The sequence below is a fragment of the Sus scrofa genome, chromosome 13 (genome assembly GCF_054392235.1).
Source record: "Sus scrofa isolate SSC_HxYL_T2T_F1_AM1 chromosome 13, Sscrofa_HxYL_maternal_Yorkshire_Landrace_v2.0, whole genome shotgun sequence".
NCBI classification, from domain to species: domain Eukaryota; kingdom Metazoa; phylum Chordata; class Mammalia; order Artiodactyla; family Suidae; genus Sus; species Sus scrofa.
Genome location: NC_139395.1, coordinates 145404482 through 145422323, shown reverse-complemented (window position 1 = coordinate 145422323; position 17842 = coordinate 145404482). Strand labels below are relative to the sequence as shown.

The following is a 17842-nucleotide window of genomic DNA, read 5'->3' as shown; positions in this document are numbered from 1 at the left end:
CGTGAGCTGTGGTGTAGGTTGTAGATGTGGCTCACATCCCAAGTTGCTGTGGCTGTGATGTCGGCCAGCAGCTGTAGCTCCGAATAGACCCCCAGCCTGAGAACCTCCATATGCCTCAGGTGCGGCCCTAAAAAATAAATAAATAAAAATAGTTGATAACTACTTTCTCACTATAAATTCTTTCAATATTTAAACAAGACACTCACTTTAGAAGTTTAGAATTCTGAAAAAATTCTTCTTCATAGTCTCTTATAGCTTCAATGCTTTCAGAGCTGTTTCCTAGGGACAAATGATGGTAAAGTTCTCACTAAGAAAATTCATCTTTATTATTTGAAAACAACAAACAACAAAAACTGTAGTAATCTGTCTTGGCATACCTTTTCCTGTTACAACAGCAAAATAACCTAGAGCTTTCATTGGGAAGAGTTTTCCTTCAATTATTTGCTGAATCTATTTTTAAAAGTGGGAAAAATAAACATGAGACGTAGGTTTACATAAGTTTTAAAGCATAATATCTCATTTAGAAAGCAAATTTAGTAATGTTGCACATATATGTTTAAATATATAAGTTTGTACAAAAGTATTGATAATGTATTTCAATTGTTATTTGAGGAAGAAAATTAAATACATTTAATTTTGTTATGTTAAATGTATTATTAAAACATAAGTACCAAAAGTAGAACTTGGAATGTATACAATGCTTTGGAGTCAGGCCTTAGTTTGAACTTCTGCTTTAACACTTAATAGGTATGTAGCGTTAAGCAAGCCTCTTAACTTTTTCAAAATGGTAGTTTAAAAGGTCATATAATAGAATATGATACTTAACAGTGCCAGGCATGCAGAAGCACTCAATAAATGGTAGCTGCTATTATTATTTCCCCATACTCTTCTCCAAATATCTAAATCCTAATAAAGTTGGAATTTTTTTAATTCTCTTAAAAAAAAAAAAAAAGATCCACTGGTCCTCAACTCTTTTAGAGCCAAAACTCCTTTTTAAATAGAATAAAAACCAGACTGTCCCCAGAAAAAATGCACATTTACACAGAGATCAATCATCCCCACACAATATAAAAGTTTCTACTTCCAGAAGCCCATTCAGATTAACACTGAGGTAAGAATCCCTCCTCTAAGACAAGTTCTGTCCCTAAGCTAATCTTTGGTATAAGAAAGACTGACATAAGTTTCAACTGTATTTAAAGGAATACAAACTCAATCTCCTACAGAAGAGGAGAAAGAAATGAACAGAACAAGGAGAGATGGGAGGAATGCAAATTTGCTTCTACCCTCACTTCTCCCCTTCTCCATCAGGACCAATACTGCCACTACAGGCCTTACCCTTAAAGATAAGGTCACAGGAGGCTGCGCAGGAAAGAGTTAATAGAGCAGGCCTGCGACTGCTGTCCTCAGAAAGGCCTGTTTGTCCTCAGTTGGCACCAGGAACTTAACTGGTAAACAATTTCCTACATTGATATAAAGCTTGTCCTAAATAACAGACTCATTGTGCAATCAACATGGTTTATGCTGAACATCCGCTTTCCTTTGGGCATCTGGACTTTTCGTACTTGAGGGTGCCTACGTGACCACCTTAGGTGCTGAGTCTCTGATGAGTAACTTCCTGCTGGAGGGATTTCTACTGGGAAAGGACTCTTGGAAACGTGAGCCTGGTTTTCTTCAGACATTATCCCTTGCACCTTCTTCTTTTGTGATTTTGCTTTGCATCATTATAATAAAATCTAAGGTAAGTATGACTATGTGCTGAATCCCAGAAGTCCTTCAAGAGAATCAACCTAGGGGTGTTCCACTTTGGGAGCCCCCATCACGGAGGCACAGTCTCACAAAGTTTCAGACGGGAAAAGGAGAAATTCTAAGCAGTAGCATGAGGGATGGGTACTTCTATACCTGAAGCTCTTGCTCTTTGGGGGATGAAGATATAATAATAACAACATGATAGTCACCATTTACATAACACTTTTGAGCCAAGCACTATTTCAGCCACTTTACAAGTATTTAACTCAATAAATCTTCATAACCTATGAGGTAGTACCATTAATATCTTCATTCCCAACAGATATGACGAGGCCTAGAGCACTGAAAAAGTTAAATAACTTACCTAAGGTTACACAGCCAGCAAACTGTAGAGTGCATTTGAAACCAAATAATCTGGCTATAGATTGTGCACTTTTATCCACTTTCACCTTATGCCTTTACAATTAAGTAGAAAGCATGCCCTAATAAAACTTATATACAATGCTACCCTGAAATAAAACTCTTTCCTTGTTAAGAGAAGAGGATGGAAGGGCCACTGAACACCAGGTACAAAAGTCACAGAAGTCATTTTAATGAACCAGACCAATCTAGAAATCAGTCTAGAGATCAACTAGACCAATAGGCTGGATTGTGCACTGTCTGGATGCAGAAATAAGATTTTCCCAAAGACGTGTGTAGCCAATTGATGGTAGAGCATGAATAAGAACGCTGGACCTGATACCCCATCGAACGCCTTCTCTATTATCTGCTACACAGTCTTTCATCAGTTAGGAAAGGTGATGTTTCATTGAAAATAAATAATAGTAAAAACTTTTAAAAAGTAGAATAAAGTCCAAAAGGAATTTAAACTGTCCATAGTTTTACATTAATTTATGAACATCAACTAAAAAAATTTTAAACTAAAGCAAAAAATATTGCAAATGAGGGTAAAGACTGTCAGCTTACAAAATGACTTAAGAGCAACAACGTTAGCAGTTTTAAGTATTTGAAACAAACTTATTACAATTGTGGAATTCCACTTTTACCTCAAAACTGTACTTAATTTACTATAACTTTACAATAGTTTGTTTTTAAGAACCAAGAAAAATCCCATTGCTCATATTTCACAAGGAAATTTTCCCCCCCAACCAGTCCCTGTCATAGCTAAAGTTGGTACAAAGGCTCTATTCTCTCCAAATAAAGAACTTGCCCTCACCCTGCTTGGACTAGCCACATTTTTCTCTGCCAGGTCTACTTTGGTCAAAACAAATATTGTCCTTCTTCCATGAGGATCCATTTGACTGACCAAGTCTGTAACAATGCTGCGCTCAGCATCCACAGAGCCATCTGAAAAAATTGAAAAATGACACCTTAATGGTTACAAAGTGGGTTTCAAAAACTTCAACAAGCTATATCCCTGTGTCTATATTATAGTAAGAAAATTTTTCTTAATATTTTAGTTATGAAAACAAAGTCTGGCCAGTAAAAGTTTCTATGATGCCTACATAGTGAAATTTATCAAAATATCACTAACTCCAAATCTATTTACTAATAAAATGAACATTTAGAGAGGACAAAACACACAATTTGTACGTTTATGAAACATGCATATTTAGAGTAAAGCTTGGATTGTTAAATAAAGAAGAATATTACTGCAATTACAATCTTTTGATAAGATTTACCTTGAATACACAGTATGATGGCGTTGGGATTCTGCATATAAGCTTTGCTGATACTGAAAATGGTTTCCTTTGTGTCAGGAGCCATGCCTGATGTCACAGTCTTGAAGAAAAAGGTTTCAAATGTCATTATAAATGTCTTCCACAATAGGAATAAGATAAAACACATGTTTTGCATATACTTACATTAATCACACCTGGTAAGTCAACAAGCACCATCCTCTGTAGTCCAGGGCCTTTTACATTTAAGGATATGGTCTGTTTGGGGGAGGGGGGGAATCCAAAAAAATATTTTGGGAGGCAGCTTGTTAGGAATTTTTCGGTGACACATATTCTGAAAATTCTATATCTCCTCCATTCAGATATATAGCTCAGAAAAAGTTACAATTTTTCTGATCCTAAGACTAATTATTCTAGAAAATTACCCATAAAACAATACATCATTTGGATTATTATAAAGAAAAGGGCTATGTATCTTGGAACAGCTGAAATCTAAACATCAATGCCAATATCATGATTTCAAATCATAAACACTGGATTTCCATAAAATATTGTTGAAATGAATTTCAACACTTACCTCAGGGCTAACAGTACAGCCTTCTTTCACATTTTTCCTCATTCGGAGTTCTATTTCATGCCTTAATGCTGCAAGCTATCAATGGAAAACAACAAAATCCTAAGAAAATCTCCAGTTAGCAAATATTTCATTTAGTTGTCTTTTATACGTTTACATAGGTTATAAGAAGTTACACATTTTGATAAACCTCATATGAATTCTACTTACATCTTCCTCTTTTGTAAGATCAAACTCCCGAGAACTGTCTTTAAACAAGGCCACATGGTGAGGACCCTCACTCAAAGTCACCTGCAATTAACAGAAAATTGAGACAACTCTTTACAATTCCTATTAATTCCCACAGCAGTGAAGTGCATGGTTCTCATTTCCCAGTCAATGTTATACAAAGAGTACGAAGCACAAAACCATCCATCTCAAAACCTGAAAAACTAAAAGGAAATCTTGCACTTCACTTCAAAGGCAAATTCAGGTAAAGAACAACTTATCTATCTGACCTCTATTTATTGAGAGCTAACTGTGTCAGACATTATAGATGGAGGAACTCAAGGAACTGACTGTTCCTGGTTTAGACTCTGCTAGATACTGCGGGTAACATACACAGAAATAGTAAGTCGGTGTAACAAAACCTAGGATGCCACAGAGGAGAGCGATACTAAGGAGAACTAGGGCAGCCTTCACTAAAGGAGTGACATTTGTGCAAGAAATTCCCCAACAACTGCAGTGGTTTCATGAGAACTTAAAAACTTCACATTTCTTAACTTGTCAAACTGTAACTTTTCAAGCTTCTCTATAAGGATCCATTTCACTTTTAAAATACAATTCCTTCTACTGAGATTAGCTAAGCATACATAAGGTAACAAACAAAAGCCAGCTGTTTGAAGGCTCATCAGAAGAGCAGTCTGGACTAAGTCCAAGATCCCAAAGGCTTTGGGGTGGGCTAGGGGGATATTCCTGCAGCTATTTTCCCCCCAGGGCATCTGCTGATCTGTGGCACAGGGCCACCTGAGAGAAAAGCTAAAACTTGTAGAAGTCCCACTGCGTAAAGGAGACAAAATCGGGATTTCAGGGTTATTGAGACTGAAATTTGAGGTGCCATGGTCTTAGAGAAAAAAGAAGATTCAGAATTGAAACTCCAAAAACTAAGCTCTACATTCTATGCATAATTTCCTTTTAAGGGATCTGCACATTAAGAACAAAGCAGATAGAAGCTGCTAAAGAGGTTAAAAATGCTAAATCAAGATTTTGGCAATCTTATTCTTCAAGGGAAGACAAAAATCTGAAGTTCAGAGTCCACCAAGGAGAAGTCCTGGTAAATACTGGAGGAATTAATGGCAAACTGGAAAGAAACCACCCTTGTCTATTTCAAAGAAATCTGTCTACTGGGAGTTCCCGTCATGGCTCAGTGGTTAACGAATCCAAGTAGGAACCATGAGGTTGCGGGTTCGATCCCTGGCCTTGCTCAGTGGGTTAAGGATCTGGCGTTGCCGTGAGCTGTGGTGTAGGTTGCAGACTTGGCTCGGATCCCAAGTTGCTGTGGCTCTGGCATAGGCCAGCGGCTACAGCTCCCATTAAACCCCAAGCCTGGGAACCTCCATATGCTGTGGGTAAGGCCCCAGAACAGGCAAAAAGACAAAAAAAAAAAAAAAAAAAGAAATCTGTCCATGACGTCTGTCTGCCAGGAGAAAAAGTGAACTAACTCCTCCCTAAAATACAGTATCAGCCACAGACACTACAATTAGGGTGCTAGTGTAAAAGGTAGGTTTACAGTGTTTCTACAGTTGATTACAGAGCATGATATAAGGCTAGTCAGTTCATTTATTCCCCCTAAACTGGAATTATTCCAAATGCCTGTTAATAATAAGATGGATCTATAAAGTGCTGTATATTCACACAGTAACAGAAAGCAATGAAAAAGAAACTATCTTCACATAACATGGTTGAATTCAGGGTCAGAACTCCCAAAATGTATTCTTTAAGAATCATACCAGACTATTGCAGTTCTAAACAGACTTTATTTCTGCAAGATTGCAGCTTCAGCCTTCTTGCTTCACTTTTTTTTTTTTTCTTTTTAGGGCCACACCCATGGCATACGGAAATTCCCAGGCTAGGGGTCTAATCAGAGCTACAGCTGCCTGCCTAACCACAACCACAGCAATGCTGGATCTGAGCTGCATCTGTGAACTACACCACAGCTCATGGCAATGCCAGATCCCCAACCCACTGAGTGAGGCCAGGGATCCAACCTTCATCTTCATGGCTACTAGTCAGATTCATTTTTGCTGCGCCACAATGGGAACTCCCATTGCCTCACTTTCTACCACTATTCTGGCCTTCATTCTTGGTCATTTCAATTTTCCAATTCTCCAATCACTCTATACCTACCTATGCTACCCAGCAGCTGAACTAAAACCCACACCAACACACACACACAGATTCCCCTTAGATTTATGTCCATAGACCTTCATGGGAACTTCACTACAACTCAGCAATTCTCTCAACTAGCAATTTCTCAAGTACACTTGTCAACTCACTCCTAGAGTCACCACGTGCCTAGGAGTCTTCACATGTGTCTTTTAGCTCTGTCTTCAATACCTTCCTCCCCTCTACTTAACAGCTGATAAATCTAGTTTCTTATTTCACTGAGGAACTGGAAGCAATAAGAAGAAAATGTCCTTGTATTTTACCTACTTGCTTCCACCGGCAAATTCAATGAATGACCGGTTCTGTCAGGGTGTCTTCCTTGATCTATCAGCAGCATCTGACCTCACAGCTGATGCCCCTGCAAGCCCCCTGGATATGCTCACTGCACTGTCCCAGTTTCCCTCCCATCACTCTGGCTGCTCATTCACAAGCTCCTTTGTTGTTTCCTCTTCCCTCAACCTCTTACTGTTGGCAGTGCCCAGGAAGCAACCTTTGTCCTACATCTTCTCTATCTCTACTCACTCCCTAGGTTTTTATCTTATTCAGTAGGGTGGGGGCATTAAATACCACTTTCAGATGTCTGATTATGACTCCTTCATTTTTATCTCTAGCCCAGACAGCTCTCCAAACTTGTACATCCAACTGTTCCTTTGTCAACATCCCTCAGGCAAGCCACAAACTCCTGATCTTTGTTCTTGCCCGAAGGGTGCCTCCTATGGATTTCTTTTTTTTTTTTTTTTTAATTTTCCCACTGTACAGCAAGGGAGTCAGGTTATCCTTACATGTATACATTGCAATTACAGTTTTTCCCCCACCCTTTCTTCTGTTGCAACATGAGTATCTAGACATAGTTCTCAATGCTACTCAGCAGGATCTCCTTGTAAATCTATTCTAAGTTGTGTCTGATAAGCCCAAGCTCCCGATCCCTCCCACTCCCTCCCCCTCCCATCAGGCAGCCACAAGTCTCTTCTCCAAGTCCATGATTTTCTTTTCTGAGGAGATGTTCATTTGTGCTGGATATTAGATTCCAGTTATAAGTGATATCATATGGTATTTGCCTTTGTCTTTCTGACTCATTTCACTCAGGATGAGAGTCTCTAGTTCCATCCATGTTGCTGCAAATGGCATTATGTCATTCTTTTTTATGGCTGAGTAGTTTTCCATTGTGTATATATACCACCTCTTCCGAATCCAATCATCTGTTGATGGACATATGGATTGTTTCCATGTCCTGGCTATTGTGAATAGTGCTGCAATGAACATGCGGGTGCATGTGTCTCTTTTAAGTAGAGTTTTGTCTGGATAGATGCCCAAGAGTGGGATTGCAGGGTCATATGGAAGTTCTATGTATAGATTTCTAAGGTATCTCCAAACTGTTCTCCATAGTGGCTGTACCAGTTTACATTCCCACCAGCAGTGCAGGAGGGTTCCCTTTTCTCCACAGCCCCTCCAGCACTTGTTATTTGTGGACTTATTAATGATGGCCATTCTGACTGGTGTGAGGTGGTATCTCATGGTAGTTTTGATTTGCATTTCTCTTATAATCAGCGATGTTGAGCATTTTTTCATGTGTTTGTTGGCCATCTGTATATCTTCTTTGGAGAAATGTCTATTCAGGTCTTTTGCCCATTTTTCCATTGATTGATTGGTTTTTTTAGGTAAAGGACCTATATGCCGAGAACTATAAAACTTTAATCAAAGAAATCAAAGAAGATGTAAAGAAATGGAAAGATATTCCATGTTCCTGGATTGGAAAAATCAATATTGTGAAAATGGCCATCCTACCCAAAGCAATCTACAGATTCAATGCAATCCCTATCAAATTACCCATGACATTTTTCACAGAACTAGAACAAACAATCCAAACATTTATATGGAACAACAAAAGACCCAGAATCGCCAAAGCAATCCTGAGAAACAAAAACCAAGCAGGAGGCATAACTCTCCCAGACTTCAAGAAATACTACAAAGCCACAGTCATCAAAACAGTGTGGTACTGGTATCAAAACAGACAGACAGACCAATGGAACAGAATAGAGAATCCGGAAATTAACCCTGACACCTATGGTCAATTAATCTTTGACAAGGGAGGCAAGAACATCAAATGGGAAAAGGAAAGTCTATTCAGCAAGCATTGCTGGGAAACCTGGACAGCTGCATGCAAAGCAATGAAACTAGAACACACCCTCACACCATGCACAAAAATAAACTCCAAATGGCTGAAAGACTTAAATATACGACAGGACACCATCAAACTCCTAGAAGAAAACATAGGCAAAACACTCTCTGACATCAACATCATGAATATTTTCTCAGGGCAGTCTCCCAAAGCAATAGAAATTAGAGCAAAAATAAACCCATGGGACCTCATCAAACTGAAAAGCTTTTGCACAGCAAAGGAAACCAAAAAGAAAACAAAAAGACAACTTACAGAATGGGAGAAGATAGTTTCAAATGATGCAACTGACAAGGGCTTAATCTCTAGAATATATAAGCAACTTATACAATCCAACAGCAAAAAAACCTCCTATGGATTTCTAAACCAGCATTAAGTCCAAGTGCTGTGTATCAACTACTTCTTTTATCAAAATTCTTCATTTCAACACAATGGACAAACTTCATTAAAATACTTTCCTTAGGAACTTCATTTGGCCAATTTCTTTCTTTTTTAAAATTGAAGTATAGGAGTTCCATCGTAGTGCAGTGGAAACAAATCTAACTAGGAACCATGAGGTTGCAGGTTCCATCCCTGGCCTTGCTTAGTGGGTTATGAATCTGGTGTTGCTGTGAGCTGTGGTGTAGGTCGCAGACGCAGCTTGGATCATGCGTTACTGTGGCTCTGGCGTAGGCTGGCAGCTGTAGCTCTGATTAGACCCCTAGCCTGGGAATCTCCATATGCCACAGGTGTGGCCCCCAAAAACAAAAAAAAAAAACAACAACAACAAAAAATTGAAGTATAGTTGACAAAAAGTATTATATTACTTTTATGTGTACAACATAGTGATTTGACATTTTAATACATTACAAATGATCCCCAAAGTAAGTCTATGAACCCAGAGGCCTATCTTCTTACCTTAACTGGAGAACGTGTCATCATCTCCCCAGATCCTCGAGGGAATATTCGTGCTTGAGCAATCATTTCCAACACACTAGTTTTTCCAGCACTCTGATCTCCAACCACAACAACCTTACCACAAAATAAATAAACACATATTTATATTTTCTGATACCAACTTAAATTTAAATAGACTAGAAATGCTGCTGAGAATTTTTAAAAATTATCCACAGTTAGGAGTTCCTGTTGTGGTGCAGCGGAAACGAATATGACTAGGAACCATGAGGTTGCAGATTCGATCCCTGGCCTTGCTCAGTGGGTTAAGGATCCGGTGTTGCCGTGAGCTGTGGTGTGGGTTGAAGATGCAGCTCAGATCCTGCGTTGCTGTGGCTCTGGCATAGGCCAGTGGCTACAGCTCTGATTCAACCCCTAGCTGGGAACCTTCATATGCCACGGGAGCGGCCCTGGAAAAGGCAAAAAAAAGAGACAAAAAAAAAAAAAAAAAAAAAAATTTCCGCAGTTAAATCTAAAACACCATCCATGAAAAAAAAGTCTGTTGAGGAGTTCCCATTGTGGTACAGTGGGTTAAGAACCTGACTGCAGTGGCTTGGGTTGCTATGGAGGCACTGCTCAGATTTCAAGCATACAGCAAAGTGATTCAGTTATACAATTTTTCAGACTCTTTCCATTATAGGTCACTACAAGATATTGAGTATAGGTTCCCTGTGCTATACAATATGTTCTTATTATTTATTTTATATAGACACTTTAAATTTTGAGGGTAAATTTCACTCATATACCTACTTTGATCCACCACTCAGGTATTTTAATATCATGGATATTATGAATACGTAATCCCAAATATCTGATAGCTTTCCTTCATGACACAAAATAGAGTCAAACAACATTCTATGCTTAGGACATCACCTACAACACATGAGTGTTAGAGAAAATTTTATGCCTTGTCTATGAATGTAGGTGTATATACAACTTTTTTTAAAAACTAGATTTTTTTTTTTTTTGCTAGTGGACAAGTTCACTGTGTTATTTTTTCACTTACCCTTGGCAGATGATCTTGTGTATTGTAACTGGCATCATAATCAGACAGAACATCAAGAACTTCAGAATACATGTCAATCAAAGATTTCTATAAAATTCAAAAAATTAATAATAGTCAACTTTTTTTTAAAAAAAAATGGATATGACAAGAGAAAAAAGCGGATAAATTCAAAATGTTTTCCATAATCACTGTATTGCTTTTTCTAGTTGTGAAAATAAAAGTTCTTAGTAAGTGTTAAATAGTACAGAATAAAATTTTTTATACCTGGCCTGGTACAGAGAGTTGAAGGATCCCTGAGATCCACCAAGATTATTGTTAAATCAGTAAGAAAGATTTAAGTGTATAGTGACAACTGAGCAACCTAAAATGTGAGAGTACCAGGGGCAGGCATCCTGTATTGTTTTCTCAGTAAAACTAGTATCAAATATGGAGCCTGGAAAATAACAAGCTTCAAGTATTTGAGGAATAAATGAACATACAAACAGGCTCGGGAAAAAGGCTACTATCAATAATTTAATAATTGGAGTTCCCATTGTGGTATAGCAGAAACGAATCTAATTAGGAACCATGGGGTTGCGGGTTCAATCCCTGGCCTTCCTCAGTGAGTTAAGGATCTGGCATTGCTGTGAGCTGTGATGTAAGTCACAGATGCAGCTCAGATCCCACATTGCTACGGCTATGGTTGTGGTGTAGACCTGCAGCTGTAGCTCTGATTGGACCCCAAGCCTGGGAACTTCCATATGCTGCAGGTGTGCAGGTGCAGCCATAAGAAAGCAAAAAATAAAATAAAAAAAAAAAAACTAAAAAAAGAATTTAATAATTAATAGTTAAATTAATGCCAAAGTAAGAACAAAATGAGGGCCTATAGTTGTTTTCATCTCTCAACATTTAGAAAAAACAGTTAGTAGGAAAGCAACTATTATCCCCTCCATCTAAAAAAAAAAATTTCAAATTTTCATCACCATTTCATTTTATGAGAGAAAATACAATTTCTCAAATTCTCAACATATATTAAGACTTGGATATGACTTTTTTCAAATGCCATGTGTTGACTTGTAAATAAAGTCATGCTATTTATTTGTTCTATGCAGTCATAATTCAGAGTCAGAACTACTCATACATGGTGGTTAAAACTAGAACTATATATATACATATATACATATATATATATATTTTTTTTTCCCGCTGTACAGCATGGGGCGCAAGTTATTCTTACATGGATATACATTTTATTCCCCTACCCTTTGTTCTGTTGCAATATGAGTATCTAGACATAGTTCTCAATGCTACTCAGCAGGATCTCCTTGTAAATCTATTCTAAGTTGTATCTGATAACCCCAAGCTCCCGATCCCTCCCACTCCCTCCCCCTCCCATCAGGCAGCCACAAGTCTCTTCTCCAAGTCCATGATTTTCTTTTCTGAGGAGATGTTCATTTGTGCTGGATATTAGATTCCAGTTATAAGTGATATCATATGGTATTTGTCTTTGTCTTTCTGGCTCATTTCACTCAGTATGAGATTCTCTAGTTCCATCCATGTTGCTGCAAATGGCATTATGTCATTCTTTTTTATGGCTGAGTAGTATTCCATTGTGTATATACAACACATCTTCCTAATCCAATCATCTGTTGATGGACATTTGGGTTGTTTCCATGTACTGGCTATTGTAAATAGTGCTGCAATGAACATGCGGGTGCATGTGTCTCTTTTAAGTAGAGTTTTGTCTGGATAGATGCCCAAGAGTGGGATTGCAGGGTCATATGGAAGTTCTATGTATAGATTTCTAAGGTATCTCCAAACTGTTCTCCATAGTGGCTGTACCAGCTTACATTCCCACCAACAGTGCAGGAGGGTTCCCTTTTCTCCACAACCCCTCCGAGAACTATATATTTTTGAACCTTGGCAATGAAATGCATGTGCTGATTTACTGCAATTTTGCTACATACAAATTCAGTTTACTTATGATATTTTAAGGTAAAAGAATTACTTCAATGTATTTGAGCACATACAGGTTGACAGTATGGAATAAGATTTGATTTATTGGTAATGGTAATTACCAATGTGCCGATAACAATGCCAGCATGTTTTTTCAAGAATTCTTTAAAAACGCCAAAGGAGCCTTTCAGAAGAAAATGTTAACATCTATAAAACTGAAGAAATAAAATAGCCTCTTCATTCAGTGGAAATACAAGTAGGACAATGAAGGTAAGTCACATGCAAATGTCTTATCAACTTATATTGCTGGTTTTGTAGCCATAGACATTAAGTAAGCCTGAAGAGCAACTTAAGTATTTCAGAAAAAATGAACTGATTCACAAGAAATGACTCTTAAAAGTATGAAGAATTTATGGGCATGGTATAGAGCAAATGTTTGGAGACTATATAATTTGTGAAATGTCTTAACATAGGAAGGAGATCGCTCCACCCTCCAAGGAGATCAGTTTAGAAAGAAAAGGATAGAACACTTTGCAGTTCTTTAAAAACTGGTATTGATGAGCACACAATGTGAAGTGGACAAGTTCTGAGAATTAACAAATTAAAACAAACTTAAAATACCTTAAGCTTTCTATGATGGATGCCTTTGTCGTCTTTTTGCAATACTAATTTTCTCAATTCTTTGTTCTCCTTTTCTAACCGTTCCAAGATTCTCTGGTACTTTAACTGAAACAAAATCATCCACATAACTTTGTAAGAAAAAATTAACAGTAATTAAGTCTAAATTAAAATCTTCCAAAATCCTGAAGTCATACCTCCTAACTACTTATGATGAATTATTTCATTTAAAAAGCTTCTATGAAAATGTTGAACAAGTAGATTATGAATATGATCTCAAACAATGAACCACATTCGAGTTTTCTATTATAACTGGCATTTTATTTGGAAAATTCTTTGTTGTCTACCTTGAAGAAATCATTTAAAAATACCAAAAACAATGAGTTAAAGAAACAAGTTCTTGGAGTTCCCATCATAGCTCAGCAGTTAACAAACCCAACTAGGATCCATGAGGATGTGAGTTCGATCCCTGACTTTGCTCAGTGGGTCAAGGAGCCGGCATTGCCATGAGCTGTGGTGTAAATCGCAGATGCGGCTATTATTAACATCAAAATTCCTTTTTTACCTTTTTTATATATAAATTTTAAATTACACATGGCTTGTATTATTTTTCTAATGGACACTGCTGATATAGATAATGCCATTATGACACAATGAATTCTGCATAAAGCATTTGTGTCAATGCCCAGCAGCTGACAAATACAACTGCACAAACTAAAGGGTCAATATCAATAGGTATGTATGAAGGTGGCAGGATTTCTACTGGCTCACTTCTTTGTAAATATGGAATCAATTATGGGGTCTACATTTTCTGGGGATGGAAATATTCTTCGGTACAGGTGCCAATCTGCAGCCTTTCTGCAGAGAAGTGTTATTGGGCCGCCCTGCAAAGCTCTAGCCCAAGAATTCTCAAACTTAAGAATTCATCATAATCACTTGAAGGCTTTTAAAACATAGACTCCTCAGCTCTACATCCAGAGTTTCCAATTCAGTCCACTGGAAGGGCCAATAATGTTCATTTCCAACAAGTTCCCAAAGGATACCACTGATGACCACAGAGACCACCTCCGAGGACAATGACTATTAATCTCTGGCTGCAGATTGTGATCACCTGGCTAAGAAGCCTTAAAAAAATATACAGTGCTGCCCAGAGCACAGGTGATTCTAAAACATAGTCATGTATAAGAATCAACACATAGATGTTAAGAAAACCTGTGACTCCAAAATACTAGTTCCTAATTTCATCTAGATTCTCCTTGTGTTTTTTCCCCTAAAAGGAGAGACCCAAGATAATAAGTCTTTTTAACTTGAACTTCTTAATTACTGCAAATCATTTTATCTACATCACACAGAACAAGTCTTTAAAATAATGACAACTGAAAAAAAAATGACAACTGTTATCATCAAGTATAAGAGAAGAGCTTTTCAAAGTAGTGTTAGAAATACCTTTGGAAAGGTTATAACCTGATTGGCTTCAGGTTTTAGAGAAGAATTCTGGTGGACTCAAGTCCAATTTCTTTAACAGTAATTAGTCTTTCAAAGTAAAAATGCCAGCATAGGTTTATATAAGGACAAGCCACTTTCCCCAGTTTTTTTCCGTAGGTTGTCTTGAAAATGAAAAGCATAAGATTTACTCAAAAACAGGTTTTTACACATTAATGAATTAAGTTCCTTCATTATTCTTTATTTCTCAATTAGCTTCTGTTATTTTTTGCATCTATCGATAATAAGGTTCTATCATTTAGACCACTCCAAATTTTGCTTTGTTAAAGATAAACTTCCATATCACCAAACTTACATTAGAGAGGAAGAAAAACTCTCCAGTTCTTTTTAATCATCAGAATTACCTGAGTATGCAGAAGTTCTTCTTGAAGTTGGTCAATTTTCTCTTTGTCTGACACCTAAATATTTAAAATAATTTTATTTGAGTAGCATTATATAGAATATACAGTAAATTAAATTTTTAAAAAAGTATTTTTAAAAGTTGACTTTACATGAACATTTAATCAAAGTAAATTTAAATCAAATGCTTATTTAAGAAAAGTAAAAAATATTATCAATAAAAACAGCTCATCAAAATTTTACATCAAATGGAAATCTTAAAAAGCAATCATCTTCCTATGGCTATTCTACTCATTTCTCATGGCTGGCTTGTTAGAAAAATAAGAAATCAACACATATGGTTACTATATTCTTGATAGGTTGTTTTGTACTCCAGCATAGGAACTTGGATGCTTGGAGAAATAAGGCATGGATATCCTCATAGAAATGTTTCACAGGAAGTCAGACACATGTTATCATTTATAACTACTGAAAAAGTCATTGGTTATAGTGTATCTTTTAAGCAAACATTATCCATTTCTGTTTTATAGTAGGGAACTGTTTAAAAAATGTAAAGAACAACTTGCATTTTCAGAGCTTTAGGTGGAGCCAGATGCTCTTTTTAAAATTCAGTTCCAACACAAGATCTGCTAACCCATAATAAAACAAATGCATCAGTAGCAATGAAGTTGGGTAAAGCAACTAAAACTGATTTCAACATAAAACATTGGGGGGATAAAATCCACAGGTATTGGAGAAACCACATCAAACTGTTATTAATGCTAATAGTTCTAAGATAAAATATTCAAAACAACAAAGAACTTTATATATAATAGTCTTTAAAGAAGTCACAATTCTAAACATAAAAACAAAATAATCAATTAAAATTAAAATGATGTCATTTATGACAAATCCATGTAACTGTGCTTTGTTTGACTGCTTGGTGAGATTTTGAAGTTGCCTCAGTCTTTCAAAATAATTATCTAATTTCTGTTACTCAAAATTTGTAAACATGATTTTATCCATGAGACAAAAATCAAGTTAATATTCATACAAATCTTTATTCATCTTCATTCATTGGCTATATTTAAGCAATCAAGACATCATGGTAGCAAATATATAAGAAAAATTTTTAAATGATTTGCTTATTGAGGTAGACATTAATAACTCTTATCCATTTATTTTAACATTTTAATTTCTACTTACAGATACTTTCTCAAAATCTCCCCCAAAATTCTTTTAAATAAAAATGACAATGCTTGCTAGGAATGACAGGTTCATATCATTTTTTCCTTAAAAGCCTATGCCTAAAAATTCCAAATTTGATTTGGTAATTAGAAAAAAGATAATATAAAACAAACTTTGTATTACTGTTTTCTTATTCCTATATAGCAAGCAGAGACTTGGGGATAGAAGGTTTTTTCATTTGACTGTTTGTGTAAAATGGACAAGAAATTATTAATCATCTAAAATGTGAGGAAACAAGCAAGTTGAGGAGGAGCCCACAACCCAAAGAACAAAATCTAGAAGGCCAATGAAGAAATAATTCCACATTTTGATCATATGGCATGCCATCATATTGCAATAATGTGGTGACAAAAATTCTGTTATGCAGATTATATTCCCAATTCATTTTAAAAGGTTCTCTAATTGACTGTTCCATTAAATATTCATCCAATTGCAGCTAAATTAGTATGAAATGTATAAACAATATTAGTATAAACTATTTTAGTTTTGGATGTGAATACCGAATGATTTCATGCAAAATATCCTAAGTTACAGTAGAAAATTCAACATTTCTCTACATCTGGGGCAATAATTAAGGAACTAATACAATTACACAAAAAAGAATGTTTACTGTAAGTCAAGGACTATAAAAGGTTAACTTGGTAATTTTGTAAAATAAAAAGTTTATAAAAAGTCTAAATGATATAGGGTTATTAGAACATTACAAATATAATCTTTAGGCTGATATTAGTATTTAGTAACCATGACTGTTAAGATTTTTATAAATCTGGATTTTTAGGAGTATTTAAATTTATCATATGCCCTTCTGGCACAATCATTAAGAATGACTCATGCATAGTTTTAGTGACACATTTCCTATCTGCTTAATGTTAAAAGATTACTGTTAAATTAAAAAAGATTAATGTTATATTAAAAGAAAGCTGGTGGTGTTGTCAAGACTTAGACCTACTATTCTCTTGGAAACAAGATTAAAACCTTTAGGTTTACAAAATAACTATTAAAGATTGATCAGAAGATACTTTTAGGTATTTTCCTAAGAGAATAGTACATGTTATTTTTCTTTTCTTTTTTTTTGTCTTTTTGCCTTTCCTAGGGTCGCTTCCGCGGCATATGGAGGTTCCCAGGCTAGAGGTCTAATGGGATCTGTTAGCTGCCAGCCTACACCAGAGTCACAGCAACCTGGGATCTGAGAGGCTTCTGCAACCTACACCACAGCTCACGGCAACGCCGGATCCTTAACCCACTGAGCAAGGCCAGGGATCGAACCTGCAACCTCATGGCTCCTAGTCGGATTCGTTAACCACTGAGCCACGACGGGAACTCCGGCATACTTTATTTTGATGCACTTTACTGGTAAAGTTCAGCTACTTACAGTAAGTTCTTGTCCTGTTGTTTAGTACATTTAGTTTTCATTATGAGATTAATTTAAAACTCACCCTGACAGAAATGGGTATCAATAGTCTTGAAACCAGAGCTTTTCTACAATTCCAGGGCTGTAAAACTGATGGAGAAAGTGCGGAACCCTCCGCAGAAAACAAGCTAAAAGCTGAAAGAGAAAAACCTTTACTAGCTCCTCACAAAACCAAGGCTCATTTTAAATTTTTAAGTATTTCTTCCTAAGCAGCTGTGGTGATTCTGAAATACAGAAATGCATAAACTCATAAAAATTCTTTATGTGTACA

The 17842-nt window shown here is 36.4% G+C and overlaps 1 protein-coding gene across 9 annotated transcripts in view; it reads right to left on the bottom strand.

Annotated features, from left to right (window-relative positions):
• The window catches only part of OPA1 (OPA1 mitochondrial dynamin like GTPase), a 93263-nt gene that overhangs the window by 51461 nt on the left and 23960 nt on the right, over positions 1–17842 (bottom strand). For 8 of the 9 annotated variants that reach the window (XM_021070063.2, XM_021070065.2, XM_021070064.2 and 5 more), the window contains 11 exons: positions 14939–14992; positions 13095–13199; positions 10539–10625; positions 9497–9610; positions 4210–4290; positions 4003–4077; positions 3612–3683; positions 3429–3528; positions 2963–3093; positions 378–450; positions 207–279 (listed from right to left, as the gene is read on the bottom strand). In XM_021070063.2, coding sequence (XP_020925722.1) covers positions 207–279; positions 378–450; positions 2963–3093; positions 3429–3528; positions 3612–3683; positions 4003–4077; positions 4210–4290; positions 9497–9610; positions 10539–10625; positions 13095–13199; positions 14939–14992 — 965 coding nt within the window. Of the gene's footprint in view, positions 1–206; positions 280–377; positions 451–2962; positions 3094–3428; positions 3529–3611; positions 3684–4002; positions 4078–4209; positions 4291–9496; positions 9611–10538; positions 10626–13094; positions 13200–14938; positions 17286–17842 lie in introns of all 9 variants that reach the window. The other variant, XM_084987528.1, reaches the window with a different exon arrangement.